This window comes from Malaclemys terrapin, chromosome 13, assembly GCF_027887155.1.
Source record: "Malaclemys terrapin pileata isolate rMalTer1 chromosome 13, rMalTer1.hap1, whole genome shotgun sequence".
NCBI classification, from domain to species: Eukaryota; Metazoa; Chordata; order Testudines; family Emydidae; genus Malaclemys; species Malaclemys terrapin.
Window position 1 is genome coordinate 30942194 of NC_071517.1, and position 21605 is coordinate 30963798.

The 21605-nt window shown below is 52.5% G+C and overlaps 1 protein-coding gene across 1 annotated transcript; it reads right to left on the reverse strand.

Moving 5' to 3' along the window:
• Nucleotides 1-292: 292 nt before the first annotated feature.
• Nucleotides 293-9605, reverse strand: LOC128848356 (zinc finger protein 620-like). Its single transcript, XM_054048336.1, has 4 exons — nt 9485-9605; nt 9110-9223; nt 5503-5622; nt 293-932 (listed from the first exon to the last, which is right to left on the reverse strand). The coding sequence occupies exons 1-4, from the start codon at nt 9603-9605 to the stop codon at nt 910-912; spliced, it is 378 nt and encodes a 125-aa protein (XP_053904311.1). The 3' UTR covers nt 293-909.
• Nucleotides 9606-21605: the final 12000 nt, after the last annotated feature.

The window sequence follows — 21605 nt, forward strand, 5'->3', positions numbered from 1 at the left end:
AGCAGCGGCTGCTCCCGAGTCCCGCTGGCCGGGGGTGAGAACAGCCACCGCCTGGCCCCGCGGGCTGCCCCCCTCCTCTCCCTACCGCCCGACTGAGTCCTGCCTGCTCGGGGCCAGGCCGGAAAGTTACTCACCCCGGCCCCGCGCTTCCCCTGAGTCTCCCGGGTCTCCCTCCAGCGCTTGCGGAGGGAGGGGGAATGGTGAGCCCGGGGAAGAGGCGGGGATTCGGGGAGGGAGCCAATCGGGGGAGGAGGGGCGGAGTCGGGGCGGGGGGGGGGTGCGAGCACTTCCGGGCTCTAGGCTCCGGGGCATTTCCTTGTTTGTCCAGTGTCCCGACCGCATGTCGGTCGGGACGCGGGACAAACAAGGAAATATCGGGACGGTCCCGATAAAATCGGGACGTCTGGTCACCCTACTTGCTTTTAAACTGGGGCCCAACAAGCTCTGTATGGCCTGTCCTCACCAGGGTTCATAACCACATTTGAAAGGGTTGGTGGTGGCTTGCATCCATGCAATGGTTTCAAACACAGCTGAAGTAGCACCTAGCAAGCTGGAGGGTGAGAAGCGCCATTAGTGGTTTACAGCAATTGTTCCCAAGCACCTCCAGGTACTGATTCCACGGGCCTCGGAGCCTGTAGCTGGCCCGTTCCTGCCTTAATAGTTGGGCCCTGATGCGCTACTGCATCTGACTCAGCTGCCCCCACCCTCGGGCTCAGGGGAGCTGAGTCGGCTCCGAATAGCAGTCACGATTTCCCAGCCAGCCGGGTTAGAGAGCACACAGCAGACCAGGAAGCAGCCGCTGACAATCTACAGAAACCTTCACACCATTTTACAGACTACAACCTATGGCACCTTGCCTCAGGAGAGCTGCTCCGTGTAACCGACATCAGGATCTGAATGCTGCCATCTCTAGGGTGGAGGGCAGCAGCTAACTGGTGAAAAATAAGGAGAATATACTTCAGTTAAAGACAGAGCCATATCCTGACCCACACAAACAGGGGATGAGGAATCAAGTTGTTAGCCTGGCAAATGAGTACAATCGGGGTCAGCCTTACACACAATCTGAACGCAAGTATCAGAGGGGTAGCCGTGTTAATCTGAATCTGTAAAAAGCAACAGAGGGTCCTGTGGCACCTTTGAGACTAACAGAAGTATTGGGAGCATAAGCTTTCGTGGGTAAGAACCTCACTTCTTCAGATGCAAGTGTCCCAGGACAGCTCACCTAGGGCCTGTGTCCCTATCATGCTGTGATACCAGCGTGGGATGGAGAACCTCATCTCCAGCCACACAGGGGAGCAATTCGTAGACTGATCCAGCCCTTCCAGCAGCTGGTTCTAGCTTGGGGTCTTGCAAACTGCAAGACTGGCCGTGGGGACCAAAAACTCATGGGCCAATCCAGCTCCCAGTGAGCATTTTGCCCTAGGGTCAGGATGGGGCCATTATTTTGTGTCCAGACATTTTCGCTGTGTTTTGAACAATTTCTGTTTTGCCCGCACGGTCTCTTTAAACCCAAAATTCCCACCTGTGTTGTTTTGTTTTGTTTTGTTTTTCATTCTCTTGGAGACTGGGCAATTCTCCTTTTCCCTTGGAAGAGAACATAGGGGTGTGCCTGTTATCACATCTCTCCTGCCAATCTCCTTATCAGCAGCTGCTTTCGCAGGAGGAGGGGGGTTGTATATCCGACTCCTGCTGAATGTGCGAGGGTGTTGGAAGCAAAATATGTTTCCAATGTAAACACATTTCCCATAAGGAGAACTGAAAAGGCAGAACTCAAGAGTACCTTGTGGTTAAATCACAGGACTGGGAGTCAGGACTCCTGACTCACTGTGTGACCTTAGGTTAGTCACGTGACCTCTCCGTGCCTCTCTTTGCCCATCTGTAAAATGGGGATACCAGTGATTTACCTCTCAGTGGGTTGTGAGATTTAATTTGTCACTGTTTGTAAAAATGCTTTGAGCTCCTCAGAGAGAGGAAACTAGAGCATGGCAAAGCATTGTACGCTTATTATTACAGTGCACTGCGAGCTTCTTTAGCATCACAAAACACAGCCATCAGGCTGGCAGATGGCCCAGCACAATAAAAATACAACCGGACCAAAGTGCTCATCTGCCCCGACGGACGTGTAATTCAATGCTGAATTCAATCCAGTGGCAGTGCGGGATGTGAAATCTTCTGCCTTTGCTAACTTTGGAAGTGCCTGCAAGTCACTGCAACTCAATGGGTGATTGGTGCCCCTTGTGCTGTGCACTGGTGGGGCTGAATCCAATCTCTAGCAGACAGGAGTCTCTGCATCACAGAAGCCACCAATGCCCCTGGCCCCATTGATGGCAATTTGGGCTCAGAGGCCAAGCACTGAATGAACCCTGCAGACTGACCTCTCTTTACATCTCTAGAAATGGTCGCACCAGAATGGGCAGCACTGTCACTGCCACCCTACCTGGTCTGTGGATAAACAGGAGACGCTGGTCCCCAGCACTGTCAAACTGGCACAAAATGGCTAAATATATTTCCAAATTCACTGAATTCAGTTGACAGGTTAAACCCTTGCCCAAGACTTACAGGGTCCGTCTACACTTGCAGCTGGGAGTGGGCTTCCCAGTGTGGGTCAACAGGCTCGCACTGTGCTCAAAACATCAGCTTGGGCTAGCCACCCAAGTCCAAACCCACCCAAGCCCCTGAGAGAAGGCTAGCCTGGGACACTGTGGCCATACTGATTTTTTTAGCATGTTCGCTCGAGCAGAGCTAGCATGTGTCAGTCTGGGGGTGGGGGGGGCTGCAACCCATGCTTCCAGCTGCTGTGTAGACACCCCAAAGATCCACACCATCCACACCTCTTTTTTAGCTGGGTTAAGTAAATACGATTTGTAATCTAGTAATACCTCCCATCCAAGGATCTCAAAGCACTTTGCACATCTCAATGAAGCAGGTAATTATTCCTGTTTTACAGATGAGGAAAATGAAACCCAGCGAGTCTGGCCGGCATTTTCAAGAGCAGTCCCTGCTTTTGTGTACCTGGCTTGCGACACCTGATTTCCAGAATGTCTGAGCGCTCACACCTCCCGTTGAAACCAGTGGCTCAATCCCTCTGCAAAATCCAGCCTGAAGTGCCCACCTGAAAATCAGTGACCCCTCTGGAAACTTGGCTTTAGCGGAGTTTCCCAAGGTCAGGGAGGATCAAATCCGACCTGCCTGACCCCCAGTCATGTGCCTGAACCACAAGACCAACTTTCCTCTTTAAGCAGAGTCTATTTGGGCAGCAAAGAGACTCAGGCTCCATGAGCTGTAGTTTAAGCTGTACTTGAGTTCAGTCATTCGTGAATGAAATTGGTTTGCTGGGTTCTTTCCACACTTCCCCATTTCATAACTTTATGTAAAACTTCGGTGCAGTTGTGTGAGACCCAGCGAGCAGGGGCTAAAACCCAGTCAGGACGTACCTCTGTGGGCCTGAGACAAACAGCCTGTTTCCGTCCCGAAGAGGAGACACAGGAGCCCCAGACACAGAGTAACAGCCCCGAAGATTTGTATGCACCGCAAGGTTCCGAGAACCCAGCTCGTGGTTAGTCAGAAGAGTCTCACTATTTGCCTAGCAAATAACGACCTGCAGAAGAGCTCTGTGTAGCTCAAAGGCTTGTCTCTCTCAGCACCAGAAGTTGGTCCAATAAAAGATATTACCTCACCCACCTTCTCTCTCGAATATCCTGGGACCCACCCAGCTACACCACCGCTGCATACATATTTACCTAGCAGTCATTCATGCTACAGCTTTACCCTAATGCAAACTCTCTCCTGCTTCCCACCCAGGCTCGTTAAAAAAGGGAATGATTGAGGGTGGTTGGGAATTTTTTTCAGGTAAATCAGGAGGGGATTGAGTGGACAAGCAAGGTGAGGAAACCCAGCTTGGATGGTCCCCGAATGGCAGTCACTAGAAGTGGCAGAGTCAATCCAAGCAGCTGCTCATGAAGTTCATGCCCTTCCCTGGTGGAAATCTGAAGTAAAGGATGATGCTGTCCTTGAGGAGGGACTTATGAACATGCTGAAGAATAGCTGGGACTTTCCCGTGGTGTGCACCCACCCCCACTCTTTATGTTCCTCCCCAAAGAGCTCTCTGCCCTAAGGTCCCCGCACCTCAATGCAGCTCTCAACGGGCAGATCTGGTGCTCTCCTTACCCTTGTAAATACCGATCCCCCTTGGATGGCTCTCGCCATTGTCAACTTTCTAATCCCAGGAAACCAAACACCCTTGCCCCACCTCCCGCCCCACCCCTTCCCTGATGCCCCACCCCTTCTCCAAGGCCCTGCCCCCCACTCACTCCATCCCTCCTCCCTCCATCACTCACTCTCCCCCACCCTTTCTCACTTTCACTGGGCTGGAGCAGGGGGTTCGGGTGCGAGAGGGGGTGCGGGCTCTGGAATGGGGATGAGGGGTTTGGGGTGCAGGAGGGGGCTCTGGGCTGGAGCTGAGGGGTTCGGCGTGCAGGAGCAGGCTCAGGGCTGGGGCGCGGGAGGAGGTGTGGGCTCCGGGATGGGGCAGGGGGTTGGGGTGCAAGCTGTGGGAGGGAGTTAGAGTGCAGGAGGGGGTTCTGATCTGGGACCGGGGGATGGGGTACAGGAGGGGGTTTGGGGTGCAGAAATGAGTGCAGGCTCTGGGAGGGAGTTTGGCTGTGGGAGGGAGCTTGGGGCAGGGAGTTGGAATGCGGGAGGGGTGAGGGGTGCAGGCTCTGGGAGGGTGTTTGGGTGCAGAAGGGAGCTCAGGGCTGGGGCAGGGAGTTGAAATGTGGGAGGGGTGAGGGGTGCAGGCTCTGGGAGGGTGTTTGGGTGCAGGAGGGAGCTCAGGGCTGGGGCAGGGAGTTGGGGTGCAGGAGGGGGTGAGGAGTGCAAGCTCCAGCCGGGCAGCACTTACTTCAGTTGGCAGCACAGCAGATCTAAGGCAGGCTCCCTGCATGCCCTGGCTCCACGTGGCTCCCAGAAGCAGCTGGCATGTCCGGCCCAGTTCTTAAGTGCAAGGGCGGCCAGGCAGCTCTGTGCCCACAGGCGCTGCCCCTGCAGCTCCCATTGGCCACGGTTACTGGCCAATGGGAGCTGCGGAGCCAGAGCTCGGGGCGGGGGTAGCGCACGGAGCTTCCCTGATCGCCCCTGCGGCTAGGGGCCTCAGGGACATGCCAGGTGCTTCCGGGAGCTGCGGAGACCCAGGGCAGGCAGGGAGCCTGCCTTAGCCCCCCTGCATCGCTGATCTTTTTGACCAGGCGTTCCAGTCGAAAACCGGATGCCTGGCAACCCTGGGCTAGGCCCGAGGTTTGAGAAGGAGATGCAGCACGTAAGACTTTTGCACCAGTTCCCCTGATGAGCAGCAAGAAAACAAACATCGATGGATTTCTGACTGTGCTACGAGACACGCTCCAACATGCATGTATTTGCTTTGCCGAGGCTATTGAAACAGGCAGGCACACTCCTTGAGCACACAGAAGACACATTATCCAGAAGGCTTTGGAGCACTTAGCGTACCTCCTCTCGGACAGCTCCCAGGCAAACTCCCGCTGTTAGCCTCTGCTGTTCGCCGCTCAGCTGGTTCGCTGCTGACTGCCCTTATATACCAGTCAGCATGGGGAGAAGGTGACCAGCCCTCTGTGGAGAAAGAAGTGGTTCGGGACTATTTAGAAAAACTGGACGTGCACAAGTCCATGGGGCCAGATGCGCTGCATCCGAGGGTGCTAAAGGAGTTGGCGGGTGAGATTGCAGAGCCATTAGCCATTATTTTTGAAAACTCATGGCAATCGGGGGAGGTCCCAGATGACTGGAAAAAGGCTAATGTAGTGCCCATCTTTAAAAAAGGGAAGGAGGATGATCCGGGGAACTATAGGCCAGTCAGCCTCACCTCAGTCCCTGGAAAAATCATGGAGCAGGTCCTCAAGGAATCAATTATGAAACATTTAGAGGAGAGGAAAGTGATCAGGAACAGTCAGCATGGATTCACGAAGGGGAAGTCGTGCCTGACTAACCTAATTGCCTTCTATGATGAGATAACTGGCTCTGTGGATGAGGGGAAAGCAGTGGATGTGTTATTCCTTGACTTTAGCAAAGCTTTTGATACGGTCTCCCACAGTATTCTTGCCGCCAAGTTAAAGAAGTATGGGCTGGATGAATGGACTGTAAGGTGGATAGAAAGCTGGCTAGATCGTCGGGCTCAACGGGTAGTGATCAACGGCTCCATGTCTAGTTGGCAGCCGATTTCAAGCGGAGTGCCCCAAGGGTCGGTCCTGGGGCCAGTTTTGTTTAATATCTTTATTAATGATCTGGAGGATGGTGTGGACTGCACTCTCAGCAAGTTTGCAGATGACACTAAACTAGGAGGCGTGGTAGATACACTAGAGGGTAGGGATCGGATACAGAGGGACCTAGACAAATTAGAGAATTGGGCCGAAAAAAACCTGATGAGGTTCAACAAGGACAAGTGCAGAGTCCTGCACTTAGGACGGAAGAATCCCATGCACTGCTACAGACTAGTGACCAAATCGCTAGGTAGCAGTTCTGCAGAAAAGGACCTAGGGGTCACAGTGGACGAGAAGCTGGATATGAGTCAACAGTGTGCTCAGTGGTGATCTGGAAGCCTACTTTCGCCACCTCCGACTCAAAGAATACTTTCATGATAACACTGAACAGCGCACTGATACACAGATACCCTCCCACCAACAACACAGGAAGAAGAACTCCACATGGACTCCTCCTGAGGGTCGAAATGACAGTCTGGACCTATACATAGAATGCTTCCGCCGACATGCACAGGCAGAAATTGTGGAAAAACAACATTGCTTGCCTCATAACCTAAGTCGTGCAGAACGCAATGCCAACCACAGCCTCAGAAACCACCCTGACATTATCATCAAAGAGGCTGATAAAGGAGGTGCTGTTGTCATCATGAACAGGTCTGACTACCAGAAGGAGGCTGCCAGATAACTCTCCAATACCAAATTCTACAGGCCGCTTTCCTCAGATCCCACTGAGGAATACACTAAGAAACTGCACCATCTACCCAGGACACTCCCTACACTAACACAGGAACAAATCAACATACCCTTAGAGCCCCGACCGGGGTTATTCTATCTACTACCTAAGATCCACAAACCTGGAAATCCTGGACGCCCCATCATCTCGGGCATTGGCACTCTCACTGAAGGACTGTCTGGATATGTGGACTCCCTACTCAGACCCTACGCCACCAGCACTCCCAGCTATCTCCGTGACACCACAGATTTCCTGAGAAAACTACAATGCATTGGTGACCTCCCAGAAAACACCATCCTAGCCACCATGGATGTAGAGGCTCTCTACACAAACATCCCACATACAGATGGAATACAAGCTGTCAGGAACAGTATCCCTGATGATGACACAGCACAACTTATTGCTGAGCTCTGTGACTTTATCCTCACGCACAATTATTTCAAATTTGGTGACAATATATACCTCCAGACCAGTGGCACCGCTATGGGCACCCGCATGGCCCCACAATATGCCAACATTTTTATGGCTGACCTGGAACAACGCTTCCGTAGCTCTCGTCCACTCATGCCCCTTCTCTACCTACGCTATATTGATGACATCTTCATCATCTGGACCCATGGGAAGGAGACCCTGGAAGAATTCCACCATGCTTTCAACAGCTTCCACCCCACCATCAACCTCAGCCTGGACCAATCTACACGGGAGGTCCACTTCCTGGACACCACCGTACAAATAAGCGATGGCCACATTAACACCACCCTATACCGAAAACCCACCGACCGCTACGCCTACCTTCATGCCTCCAGCTTCCACCCCGGTCACACCACACGATCCATCGTCTACAGCCAAGCACTGAGGTACAATCGCATCTGCTCCAACCCCTCAGACAGAGACCAACACCTACAAGATCTTCACCAAGCATTCTCAAAACTACGATACCCACACAAGGAAATAAAGAAACAAATCAACAGAGCCAGATGTGTACCCAGAAGCCTCCTGCTACAAGACAGGCCCAGAAGAGAAACCAACAGAACTCCACTGGCCATCACCTACAGTCCTCAGCTTAAACCTCTGCAACGCATCATCAGTGATCTACAACCCATCCTGGACAATGATCCCTCACTTTCACAGACCTTGGGAGGCAGGCCAGTCCTCACCCACAGACAACCTGCCAACCTTAAGCATATTCTCACCAGCAACCACGCACCGCACCATAACAACTTTAACTCAGGAACTAACCCATGCAACAAACCTCGATGCCAACTCTGCCCACATATCTACACCAGCAACACCATCACTGGACCTAACCAGATCAGCTACAACATCACCGGCTCATTCACCTGCACGTCCACCAATGTTATATATGCCATCATATGCCAGCAATGCCCCTCTGCTATGTACATTGGCCAAACTGGACAGTCACTACGCAAGAGGATAAATGGACACAAGTCAGATATCAGGAATGGCAATATACAAAAACCTGTAGGAGAACACTTCAACCTCCCTGGCCACACAATAGCAGATGTAAAGGTAGCCATCTTACAGCAAAAAAACTTCAGGACCAGACTCCAAAGAGAAACTGCTGAGCTCCAGTTCATCTGCAAATTTGACACCATCAGATCAGGATTAAACAAAGACTGTGAATGGCTATCCAACTACAGAAACAGTTTCTCCTCCCTTGGTGTTCACACCTCAACTGCTAGCAGAGCACCTCACCCTCCCTGATTGAACTAACCTCGTTATCTCCACACTGATATATACCTGCCTCTGGAGATTTCCATTACTTGCATCTGAAGAAGTGAGGTTCTTACCCACAAAAGCTTATGCTCCCAGTACTTCTGTTAGTCTCAAAGGTGCCACAGGACCCTCTGTTGCTTTTTACAGATTCAGACTAACACGGCTACCCCTCTGATACTTGAAATCAGGAGTTGAATCCCCCCCACCCCCCAATCCTTCCCTGGAAGAAAGAGAGGATACGATACCTGCTGGGCACAATCCTGACCTGGGGGCAATGAGTTAGAACTGGAGGAGCTCAAGGGGCCTGCGTGGGAATCCCAGCACTTTAAGCCAATGAGGGATGGTTTCCACATCCGTTTAACCAATCTCTCACCTCTGGAGATGTTTCTCTGGATCTCTCTAGCCTGGGACCCCTGGAGATCAGGGACCCACGGCTCTTCCTCTTGGTCCAGCTGGGAGATCACGCTGGGCTTGGGAATTGGAAAACCTGCTCCGGGAAAAGAAATGAAGTGAGATCAGAGTTTTACAGTTGTTCTGAGACAGCTGTTTCCAGATGTGCTGGGTGGGTGGATTTTATGACTCTGGCACAGTGCCACTGTGCAAACTCTTTACGCCTGCCTAACCCTGCTGAGCCTATGGAGCTGATCCCTCTGAAATCTAAGGGATCAGAGAAGAACCCTGAGCAGAAGGCAACCTGGGCACTTCAAAGATGCCCAGCTTCTAAGACTGAGGGCACAGGAATCCTTACCCAGTGAGGTCACATTCCTGTAATTCTCCAGCATGACATCCCTGTACAGGGCTCTCTGACCCAGGTCCAACAGCGCCCATTCCCCCTTGGTGAAATACACAGCCACCTCCTCGAAGGTCATGGGCATCTGTATCAACAATAAGAGTCCCCCACTCAGAACCTGCTGCCCCAGCCACAGCCCCCACTCCTCCCCCCCTCCCCCCCACAGGCTCAGTCACAGAAAGAGCTGTGAAAATCCCCCTCAGCCCCGGAGAGCAGGAACATTCCTGCAGGAGAACAACCTGGTTGGCTTGGCCATGAGGGGCTCTGGCTTAACCTTTCCTGCTCCCTGCTAATCTCCGGGCTCCCCTGTGCTGGGTCTGAGCTGACTAACAAACTCTTCTCTGTTTGGAAAAGGCTGCCGGGTGTCACTGCAAATCCTGGGCCCTGCAGAGCGGGCAGGTCTCTGACCAGGAGTCTGGCTCAGTTGGATTCATTGGGCAGAGCTCACAGTGTGAAGCACCAGGGCTGGAGCCCAGACACTCGGTCTTGGAGGCAGTGAGGCCATGTGGCCTCCCCTTGCAGAAGAGTGGGACCCCTGGGGGGTCTGGTCCACTGAAGGGGAACCCCCAAGGGACTGTTAAAAAACTGGGGGTGTCGCACCGATCCTGTGGATCTGCGACAGCAGCTAGGATGCATAATGAGGAGGGTGAAGGAGAATATGGGGGTGGAAGTGGGAGGTAGGCCAAAGTCTGGACAGGGGTTGCATGGGGTGGGGGAGGAGACAAAGGAGGGCACAGAGGGATGTGCTTGTGGGGGGATGGGAGCAGATGAGGGTTGGATGCATGGGTGAAGGGGCACAGGGATTTGGGTGTTGAGGAGACTGTCAGGAGGTAGCTGGAAGGGTTCCCAGGGGGACATGAGATGGGATTGGCAGGAGACAGGGGATATGGGAGGCAGAATGAAGAGGGCGCAGGGGGATGTATTTGTGGGGGGAGATGGGAAGCAGACTGAGGAGGGTGCTGGGGAGGTGGGGTTCAGAGACACACCGGGAAGGGGACAGGCCCAGACCGAGCAGGGGGTGGTCAGATATTTTATAGCTTAAAAGCTGGTGCCATTCAGGCCCAACTTCTGACATTAAAGCAGAAATTTAATTGACTGGTCTCCTCCCCTTCTGCATGTCCTGCTCCCTCCCCTTCCCACCGCACATTCAGGCAAAGCCCCCAGCCACCGGCACAACGCCCTGACAACCCCTACCTGAGCTGGGTCTACTGCCTCCATTCCCCTTGGTACTCTGCAGCCTGTCAGGGTGCAAAGGGCAGGGGAGAGATTTCCCGTCCTCTGTCCTTCTGGGAAAATTCATTTAAATTGCCCTGTTGTCTGGGATCATCCTTTGAATTTACTCCCACAATTATTTTCCATGCATTCCTCTCCTCCCCAGCTGAATGTGCAGATGGCACCTGTGTGCATGCCAAAGCCTCGCAGGGGATTCCCACATGGGGGGGGGGGCACATTTTGCCTCTGTTGTCCCTGAATTTTTTTGGGGTGTCTGTTTTCTATGGGAAGCCACTAAACCAACCCTCCCTCCCCTGCCCTGCCGCTCTTTAGCTCTTCCCCTTCGAGACTTTCAAAGAGCTTCACCCACATTCACCCCTCAGCCCCTGTGCCCTGGGTCAGGCTCAGAGTCCTGCCCTAGGGGCAGAGACAGCCGCGACTGATCACCCTGGACCCTTAGCCGGAGCTTCGTCACCCAGAGAGCTCCCAGCGCTTTACGTGCATCTCCAGCCCTTCCCCCGGGTCTCTCCCCTCACCTGCAGGCTCCGGCTCAGGGGCTGGTGTCGGCAGAGCCCGGGGCTGCCTCAGGGGCTGGTTCCAGCCCCAGGAGAAAGCCCCCCCGGCTGGGCACAGAGGGGCGCTAGGGAAGGGCTCTCCCCGCACAGACCCCGCTGGCGAGCAGCAGCAGCGGCTCAGCCCGGACTCCCGGCTTTCCATGGAGGAAGCACTGGCAGCACGATCTGCAAATCTGTCTGACCCAGGAAGCTTAACCCCTGATATCCTGAGCAGAGCCAGCGTTAGCAGCCTCCTCTCCCTCAGCAACAAACAGAGCCCGGCCCCTCCAGGAATGAATGAGCTGCATTAAAATCCACATTCTGATGAAAAAACTAGAAGGCCAGGAAATGAACACGGCGCAGGTTCAATGGATTAACAGCTGGATAGTTGATAGGTCTCAAAATGTAACTGTCACTAGGGATTCAGCATTAAGTGGTTGAGTTTCCAGGGGGCCCTGCAGGGGTTGGTTCTTGCTTCGCTATTTAACATTTTTATCAATGAGCTGGGAGGAAATATAAAAACATCACTGATAAAGTTTGCAGAAGACACAAGATTGGGGGAGTGGCAAATAATGGAAAGGGCAGGTCACTGATTCAGAGCAAGCTGGATCAGTTGGTGAACTGGGCACAGGGAATATGTGTTATAATACGGCGAAATGTCAATGTAGACATCTAGGAACACTGAATGTCGGCTGTACTTACTGTCCAGGGAGACAGTGACTGTGGAGAAGATTTGGGCGTTGTGGTGGGTAATCAGCTGAACATAAGGTAATGCAATCCTGGGCTGCTTAAACAGGAGAATCTCGAGTAGGAGCAGAGAGGTTATTTTACCTCTGTATCTGGCACTGGTGCCACCGCTGCTGGAATATTGTGTCCAGTTCTGGTGCCCACAATTGAAGAAGGATGTAGATATATTGGAGAGGGTTTATTGGAGAGTCTTGAGAATGATTAAAGGATTAGAAACCATGCCTTAGAATGATACACTAAAGAGCTCAGTCGATTTAGCTTACGGAAATGTTAAGGGATGACTTGATAAGGGTCTATAGGTATCTGCATGGGGAATCAATATTTAATAAGAGGCTCTCCAGCTCCTTATTAAATAAATAATAAATGTAAATAATGTGTAAATTTTTAACAGTGAGAGTAACTCACCATTGGAACAATTTACCAAGTGTCGGACTGGATTCTCCATCACTGACCATTTGTAAAGCAAATTGGATTTTTTCCCCCTGAAAGATCTGCTCTAGGAGATCTGCTCTGGCCTGTGTTACATAGGCAATCAGACTAGATGATCACAGTGGCTCCTTGGAATCTATGAATTGACTTTAGGATTAAACGGCGAGCCGAGACAGAGAAAGAAAGAGAGAGAGCGAGAGAGAGTGGCAGGACAGGAGGAAGAATAGTGGGGAGGCCGAAAGAAATGTGCAAGGGAAGGGGAGACAGAGACAGAGGTGGAGTCTTCACTGGTGCGGTGGTGATGGCTGAGATTTGGGCTTTATAATGATGCAATGATTTTTTGAGATCGACAGGCAAAGCATGACATCCCTGGAGCAGAGTGGAAATGTGACAATCATCCCCCTCCTCCAAGAATCCCTCAATCGGGCCCCCTGTCCTCCCAAAGTCTCTTCTGAAGGGCCTCAAAAGAGGGGTGACGGGTGTAATAGCCCAGCCTCTCATTACTGTGTCCACCAATCATAGGTGCTGGAACTAGGGGTGCTGAGGGTGCTGCCACACCCCCTGGCTTGTAGTGATTTCCATTATATACAGGGTTCACAGTTTGGTTCAATGGCTCTCAGCACCCCCACTCTACAAATTGTTCCAGCGCCCCTGCCACCAATTAGGCCTAGCTTTCAACATGCCAAGTTTGGTCAACTAACTTCCGGTCCCAATGTCCCATGCTCTTTTTGTTTCCCTGGCATGGTCTCAACACCATCCTTGAGCTACATCTGTAAACTTTTTTGTTTAGACTAGCTTAGGGGGTTTTGTTGTTACAATTTTTTTACTTTTGCTGATTTTATAAACAATTTTATCTACTAGGCTGATTTGGACTTGTGTTACCTTCTGCCATTAATGTTTGTTGTGATGGGTGATTGGGCCACTTTACAACCATTCATCTACTCTCCCATAGTTAGGCTCACAATGGGGGTAGGCCTAGTATGCCCCAACTATCTCTACCAACACCAGAGTGCTGATGGTCCCCATGGCCAGGAGACATCCTTGTGTATCTCTACTGACACAGCCTATGGAACGCAGCTCTGAAATCAAGCATAACTGATCCTTGGAAGTACACCCACCACTCCTCATATCACAGTAAGAGCTCTGCCAACCTGCTCCAACTAATCCCTTCCCCTTTTATTGTGGCTACACCCTAGTAAGGTGGTGGGAGGTCATGCAGATAAAAGCTGGGATTCAAGTCTGTGGAGCACAACACAGACAGTGGCATGTTCTCTAAGAACTTTCTCATGTCTCCTTATCGCATCTCCTCACTGAACTGTTCCCAGTGGCTATTGCCAACTCCAAGGGCCAGGTTTAATGCTGCTGTGACACTGACTACCCTGGTGCCAGCTCTGGCCAGTGCTGCAGGCTAATTCACTCATATGCTAAGAGAATAGAATAGAATAGAATAGAATAGAATGACTTTACACAATTACAGGGAGGGGAGCTAAGGTCACTGGGACTCCGAGGCTGCAATGTGTGATGCCTCTGGCCTACACACACACCATGCTCCTTTCTGCAGCACCTGCCTAGACACAGCCTCAAGCCAATCAGATCCTGTTTACATGATGTGCTAGGCAAGTGTTTCAGAGAGACATGGGCCCCTTGAGTCTGTGTCAGATCTGAGTGTGACCCACCCAGGATGGGGGGCTGCATTTGAGGATGTCTCCTGTTGCATGCCTTCTGCCAGCAGCTCTGTTCCTGTTTGGTAGCAGGTTGCTAGGTGTGAGCATGTGAAGGTGCCACAGAAGTGCAAAGCGCTGTATACGTATGCAAGGATACGGGGGTGTATAGCTTTCTATACTGAAAGTTGGATGTCTCAGCTTTCCTTCAATTAAAAAGAAGGAAGTTTTTAGCTCTCTTAGTTGAAGAGAAAAGGTGGAAAACGTGAGCAGAGCGATCCTCAAAGGCTCAGAAACCAGCAGAAAAACAACAAAAATCCAAATTTTTTATTTTTTATTAACCAAAAAATTCATGATTTTGAAACCCATCCCATTTTTGGGGACCTGACTCATGACCAGAACTTAATTTGTGCCAGGGCTCAACCCCAGCACATCTAGGCCTGGTGGTTCAGAGCTCCGGCACTTCTGGGCCTGGTGGTTCTGAGCGGCACCTCCGGGCCTGGCGGTTCAGCGCTTCGGCACCTCTGGGCTTGCTGCATCAGTTATGAAAGTAAAAAATATTGCTTGAGCACCAGCATCTCTTTCATTACAAATGAAGCCTGGCTCCTGACTGATAACTGTTGAAGTGCACAATACTGAGTGCTGATGGGTCCCAGTTAGCCCAGGGCCATCTCTCGGAGAACACCCTGAGCACCAACGGGCTGACTGAGGCCCATGGTTTTCCTTTGGTTGGTTTTAGATTTGCTCTTCAGCCTCTGTTCCTTATTTCTGTACGTGAGCAAAGGACTCCAGCCCCCCGACTCCCCCTACGCTGGACTGCCCCCCCTCTCAGGGCGTTGACAGGAGGGATGAGCATCAGAGCAGTTTCATCGCGTTTTGTCACTAGGGGGCGTTAGATTCCTCTGCTCAGGAAAGATAGCGGGGGTTGAGCTTCCTGGGGTCAGACCAGACGCCGCCTCTGTTGTGAGTTGGGATCCCAGGCTGAGTCGCTGCTGCTCCGCAGCGGGGTCTGTGGGGGGACAGACCTGTCACCTGCACTAACCCGCCTCTGTGCCCAGCCGGGGGACTTTCTGCGGGGGCTGGAACCAGCCCCTGGGGCAGCCCCGGGCTCTGCCGATACCAGCCCCGGAGCCTGCAGGTGAGGGGAGAGACCCGGGGGAAGGGCTGGGGCCGGGCAGGAGAGGACTGGGCTGGTTGTAAAGCGCTCGAGACGCTGGGTGAAAAGCTCCGGCTAAGGGCGCAGGGTGCCTGGTCTCTGCTGTCCCTCCCCCTGACCCATTGCACACGGGGATGGGGATGAATGGGGTAGAGCCCAGGTGTGTGTTTGTTTCATAGACTTGCTCAGTTGATTGCTGCTGCAGAACGAATTTCTTGTACACACCAGGGACTCCTTGCATCCCTCCATTCCCCATCCCCAACTCCTGGCCCCCCCATCCCCCTCTATGGCAGAGATTCCCTGCTACTCCCCCACCCACTAGGTCATGTCAGAGACTTTGTGTGTCCCGATTCCTGCTCCCCCGCCATGGGTCTGCTTACTCCCAATGCAAAGTTCTGTGTAGCCCCACTCCCCATTCCTCCATGCCAGGGTGTCCCATTTCCCCTACACACATGCCAGGGGCTGTGTGCACCCCCATTTCTCACCCCCCCATGCCAGGGTTCCCCATTCCCTACTCCAGCCTTGGCTCTGCATGTCCCTGGGGATGAACTGGGAATCTGTCTGTTCCCTTTATGAACTGTTGTGTCTGTGTCTGTGTCAGGCTGCAAACTCGGGCCTTGTTCTGCTTTCTCTGTGGCCTGTTTGCCCCCATCCATGCTGGGTTGAAAATCCCAAAGGCTCTTAACTACCCAGAACTGGTCTAGTAGAAGATATTACTGCACCCACTTTGTCTCTAATATCCTGGGACCGACACAACTACAACAACACTGCATGGATCTTAAGTACCCAGTCATTGGAAATCTATTCACCTTGGACAAAAGACTGGTCCCCATAGGCGATGCGTAGGGAGGACATGTCGGGTCAAGTGCCTCCCCCCCGGCCCAGATTTCTGCTTGGCCTGCCAAGGAGTAGCGAGAGGGGCTCCCTTCTCCCGATGCACCTGTCCCCTGCATGCTCGACTCCTGTCCCTGGCCTGGGTGGAACCAGCCGTTTCTTACACCGGCCGCTGCTCTGTGCAGTGCATTGGCTGCCTGAGAGAGAGCCCGCCTGGGCAGGTGGCCCACTCAGCCCCCTCTGCTCCTTGCCCGGCTGCCAGGGATAGGGGCCGAGTGAGCCAGAAACATGCTGGGGGGGGGGGGAAGGGAGGCGGGCTCTGGCTCGCTTGGCCCCTGTCCCCAGCAGCCAGGTGGGGCGCAGAGGGGGCAGCCTGCTGCCTCCTCAGCCAGGGTCTCTCTCAGACAGCTGCCACGCTGCACAGAGCAGCGATGCAGTGCGGCCAGCTTCAGCCAGCATGAGAAGCACCTCCTTCCCACTCCTCGCCTGGGCCCAGCTGTCAGGGAGAGCAGCCAAACGTGCCGGGGGAGGCACAGTGGGAGAAGGACAGAGCCCCCTCCCCCACCCAGGTAACTCTGGTGGGGTAGGGAGAGCATGGCAGCCCCAGACAGGGCACAGGGTAGGGGGTCACTGGGTGGAAGAGACACATGGGGCAGTCACGTCCTTCCCTTTAGATTGTGCCCCCACCCCCAGTATCAGGAGGCACTAGTTGTCTGTGCTGGTCCCTGTCCACAAGAATTGGTCTAGTGGGAGTGGGGGGTGTCAACTGAGCAATGAAATCTGCTGGCAGTGATCTGTGCTTATGTATGGAAGCTGGCAATGGGATCATGTGACCCAAGGGGCTGAAGGTTTTAAAACTGTCAACACACACACCCACTTTGCACAGACTAACACTTTTATGCTCTTTCATACTTAATCGTGTAAAGCACAGGAGAGTACAGATCATACAGAACAATATGTACTATGCACCTGCCCCTGCCTCAGTTTCCTCACCACTCCAGGACATTCTTTGGGCTGGGGTCCAATTCCTTTGAGAGGTCAGGAGTCCCTGAGGCCATCGGGACTCAGGAAAGAAGCAGGCAGGGTGTCCCCTGCCTCATGCAGGCTGTCTCATGGTGAGTGGTCTCTCCCTCATGGACTGGAGAAAAAGACCCCCCGAACAGACAGCCTCTGCCCTTTTAAAGAGACAGGGCGTGTGAGGTAATATCTTTTTATTAGACTAACTTCCATTGGTCCAATAAATGATATCCTGGGACCAACATGGCTACCACAACTCTGCCCGTGAGAGTTAAACCATAAAGCAGAAGCGTCACATCTTCTGGGTGGAGTTCTGGGACAGGGTGTGTTGAAGAAAGTGGGGTAGCTTGGAGGGTCAGCGGTGGTCCTGGGGCCTAGGGCAGGTGGATTGAGGAGCCCCATTTCCAAGAAGGAGTGGCAGACTCAGAATCAGTGCCCTGGAAATATGCTAGAGAGGCCAATGGAGGAAGCAATGTTGCTGCCCACTGAGGTTGTAGATACTCGACGCATTCAGGGAATCCAGAGCTTGGATCCCCTTCAAAGTAGTCCTACTAGGTGGCCAGTAGAGAGTGCTCCCTGCTCTCCAGGACTTGTGACAGCCTCTCATTGCCCCTTACCCTGGCCATTATTTCTTCTTCTTTTTGTCTGGGAGAGAAATCATTCAGGATGTCAACATGTAAAGTTAGTGCGAAATAACACCCTTGCAGGCTCTGCTGGGGAGAGGGGCAGAGATGAAATAGGTGTATTATTTTGATGCAAGGTGTTAACGGCTACCATTCATCTAAATACAATTGCAGAGATGCGAGAAGCAATGGCTGGGCTGAACAGATGGCAGGGTCTCCATTTTCCCCCTTCTGGTTTTCCAATTGCCCCCAAAATCAATAAAGTTCTGACCATTGATACCTAAAACATTCCCTGACATTTTGGAATTGATCACATGCTGTATTCAAAAGTTATTTCCTGACATCCAAATAGAGAATGGCCATCAAGGTCTGTCAAAAACCGACATCCCCCAAAAACTCAGAAGCAAAAGGGGCAAATTATTCAAACACAGCCTTTGAATTAGCACCCAAAATTCAGTACTCAATCAGGACACTTTCATGTGCAAATGACTGTAGTTGTGCACACAGATGCCATTAGCACACTCAAGACCGGGGAGAGAAATGCACGGAAAATAATTTCAGGTGCAAATTCAAGAGATGATCCTGGTGTGAAAACTAGACAGAGTTTAGAACATTCGTGTCAAAGATCCATGGGGTCTGGTCTATGTCCCAGCCTATCACCAGTCCCTTGGGAGTGACCCTACTAGTGGGCCGGGCCCCAAGGACCCGCACAGCTCCATGGGGGCAGGGCCATGGACTCCAAGACTCCCAGACTGGGCCTTCAGGCACCAGTGATCCCTGTCTCTCTCCGTGGCTCCCTGCAGTGAATCCAGCCCAGCCAAACTCCTGGAGTAGGCCTGATCAGTGACCTTTCAGGATGCAATGCTCAGTGAATATTGGCAGCAACACAAGCAGCCTTTGCAAAGCAAGGTACCAATTTATTAATCCCCTGGCTACAGAAACTGGAAGTCCTTAGGTTAGCAGAGACTAGGCAGAGTTTAAGCCATAGTCCATCCTGGCTAAGCCAGTGCCATCAGCCAGCCAGCTGTGATGGAGTCCATCTCCGGCTCCCTCCCCATTTCTTTGTCCACCCACGTGAGAGCTGCTGCTCCAAAAAGCAGCCTTTCCGTCAACCTAATTACTGCCTCTCGGAGAGATGGGTTCACTACACCCCTTCCATCTCTGTACCAATGGTCTGTACTAGAAACACAGCAGCGGCACAGCCACAGCTCTGCAATTGTGCTGTCTTGTTTCTAGTGCAGAGAAAAGGTAGCCCGTATTCCAGCCACCTGACACCTTTTCCCTTTTCTTCTCCAGCTGAGTTCAGACACGTCGGTTTCAACCAGTTCTTTAATGACCCAGTCATTCCGCCCAGCCAGCGAGGTCTCTCTCTCGCACACACACACACCTATCATGTCTTCTGCGCTGCTCTACAGAGGGAAACTGAGGCATGCCTAGGTTTCCTACAAATATTACAGAACATTTCCACTTTGTCACAGTCCGTCGCCAGGAGGAGAACCTTGGAGGGAATCAGGGTGTGGAATGGACTAAGCCCCTTCTGAAACCTCCCCCATCGCCCTTCTCACCCCGACAGGCTGCCGAATAACGTCCACATTTCACTCCAGCTCATTCCACCCTCCTGGGGGATGGGGAAGGGAAATGGCTGCAGAGAAGCTGGAGCAGGTAGATTTTCTGAGAGCTGCTTGTGGGTTTGGTCTAGTTGTTTGGAGGGAGAGGGGCAGGAAATGGAAAAAGAGAAGAGACCAGAAATGTAATCCCCGAACTGGGCTTTCTTTAACGTGGGGCATGCCCTTGCAGACTTCGGAGGCGTACAGCCAGCCCAAAGCACACAGCAGCCAGGAGTCACTCTGGGTTGGGAGTCAGGCGGTGGGCTCGACTGTTACAAGGTTTAAACAAGAATACATTTGGGGGTGATTTTATTTACCTTCTGCATTTTAGGGTCTGTTTCCGGAAAGCCACCCACACAGGGTTTGTGTGTGCGTGAGTGTACACCTGCCTTCATAGAGAATGTGTGTGTGTACACCTGCCCATAGTGTGTGTGTGTGTGTGTATACGCCTGCCCATGTAGAGTATATGTGCGTGTGTGCCAGCCCACGTAGAGTGTGTGTACGCCTGCCCATGTAGCGTTTGTGTGTATATGTGTGTGCCAGCCCACATAGAGTGTGTCTGTGTGTACACCGGCCCATGTAGAGTGAGTGTGTGTGTGTGTACACCTGCCCACAGAGAGAGAGAGTATATATGTGTGTGTGTGTGTGTGCGCGTGTGCCCATGCCGGCTCGTGTAGTGTGTGTGTGTGTGTTTACACTAGTTTACACAAAGTGTGTGCCCTTCCCAGTGTGTGTGTGCGCGCGCAAGTGCACCTGCCCTTTGTGTGCATGCGTGCGTGTGTGTGTGCACATATCTTATTACAGGTGCAAAACTCCCCCTGCAACAGTGCACATGCAAAACTGCAGCCTCCATGCTCCCAAGGGGACTGACCCTCCCCTACTCCTGGGATGGAGGAGCTGCCCTTGTGTCTCACCCACCCCATTCCCTGTCTCCTCTCTGCCCCAGCCGGCCCCTCCCTCACAGTCTCCTCTGCCCACCTGCCCCTATATTCACTTCTTTTCCCTCTACAGTCTCCTACCTCTCTCGGCTGCCACCCCACACTCACCACACTTCCTAGTCCTCTGCCCCCATCAGCCTCCTTCCTGTACCCATATTCCCTAGTGCTCCTTTTAGCCTGACACCTCCCACACATCCCCCTACACCTGCCCTCAGGCTCGATCTGGCCCCCACAAATCCCTCTCCACCCCCTCATCCTCCTGCTGCTGCTACGCAGACCCCTATAGCCCCCTCCATCACCATGTAGCACTGCACACAGCCCAGTCCACCTCTGCCACCCAACCCCGACATCCTCTTTTCCCCACATTTCCTTCTCCACTCTTAGTGTCCTGTCTAATCTCCTGTCCATATAACCTGAGCAGAGCCTGGCTTCCACCTCATTGGAAACAAAGGGAGTTGGTGGCCATCTTGGTTAAGGGCAGTCTAACTTTCACATGCCAAAATTGTAGGGAAATGGTGGCCATCTTGAATAAAGGCAATTTGATTTCTGCCCCCCTGAAAGTAATGGGAGAGGGCGGCCATGTTGAACAAGGGAGAGTGTGCCGATTCATTCCCAGGAATTGTGAGATCACAAGGAAATGTTTAAATATCTCAGCTAAATATCATGAGACTCAAGATAAAATCACGGGAGTTGGCAGCTCCGGGCATCGCGGTTTCACTGCAGAAACAGCGTGTTTTTCACAAAAGCTTTCAGAAATGTCTCCCCCTCCCCAGGGTTGGCTTCTCTTCAGGGGTCTTCCCTGGTTCCTTAAATGTCAGGGGGATCAGCCCCATAGTCTGTGTGAGAGATGCTATCTCCTTCACACCTCTGCCTATGGAAGAGTTTTGGGGAGACAGTGGGGATGCTAATACTTTCCCAACCCCACCCCCCATCTCCAAGGGAGAAGATGGGTTGCATGTACCTCTTTGTGTTATTAAACATGGGCACACATTGATACATGGAGATTTTGTGTGTCCCTTTCTTCCCGGGACTGGCTCCATGCCTGGAAAAGACTCTGGTCTTTGCTGGGTTAGGAAAGGGGAAGAGGTTGCATAGTCATAAAACCCCACAGTGTGTGGAGATCCCCGAATCCCCTTCTGCCCTCCCCAAAGAATCTCCAGGAACACTTCCCCATCCTTTGGTATATACAAAGGCATCCACCCACCCAGCACATCTGGAAACAGCTGTCTCAGAACAACGGTAAAATCCTAGTCTCACCTGTTGTCTTCCCCCAAGCAGGATTTCCAATTCCAAAACCCGAC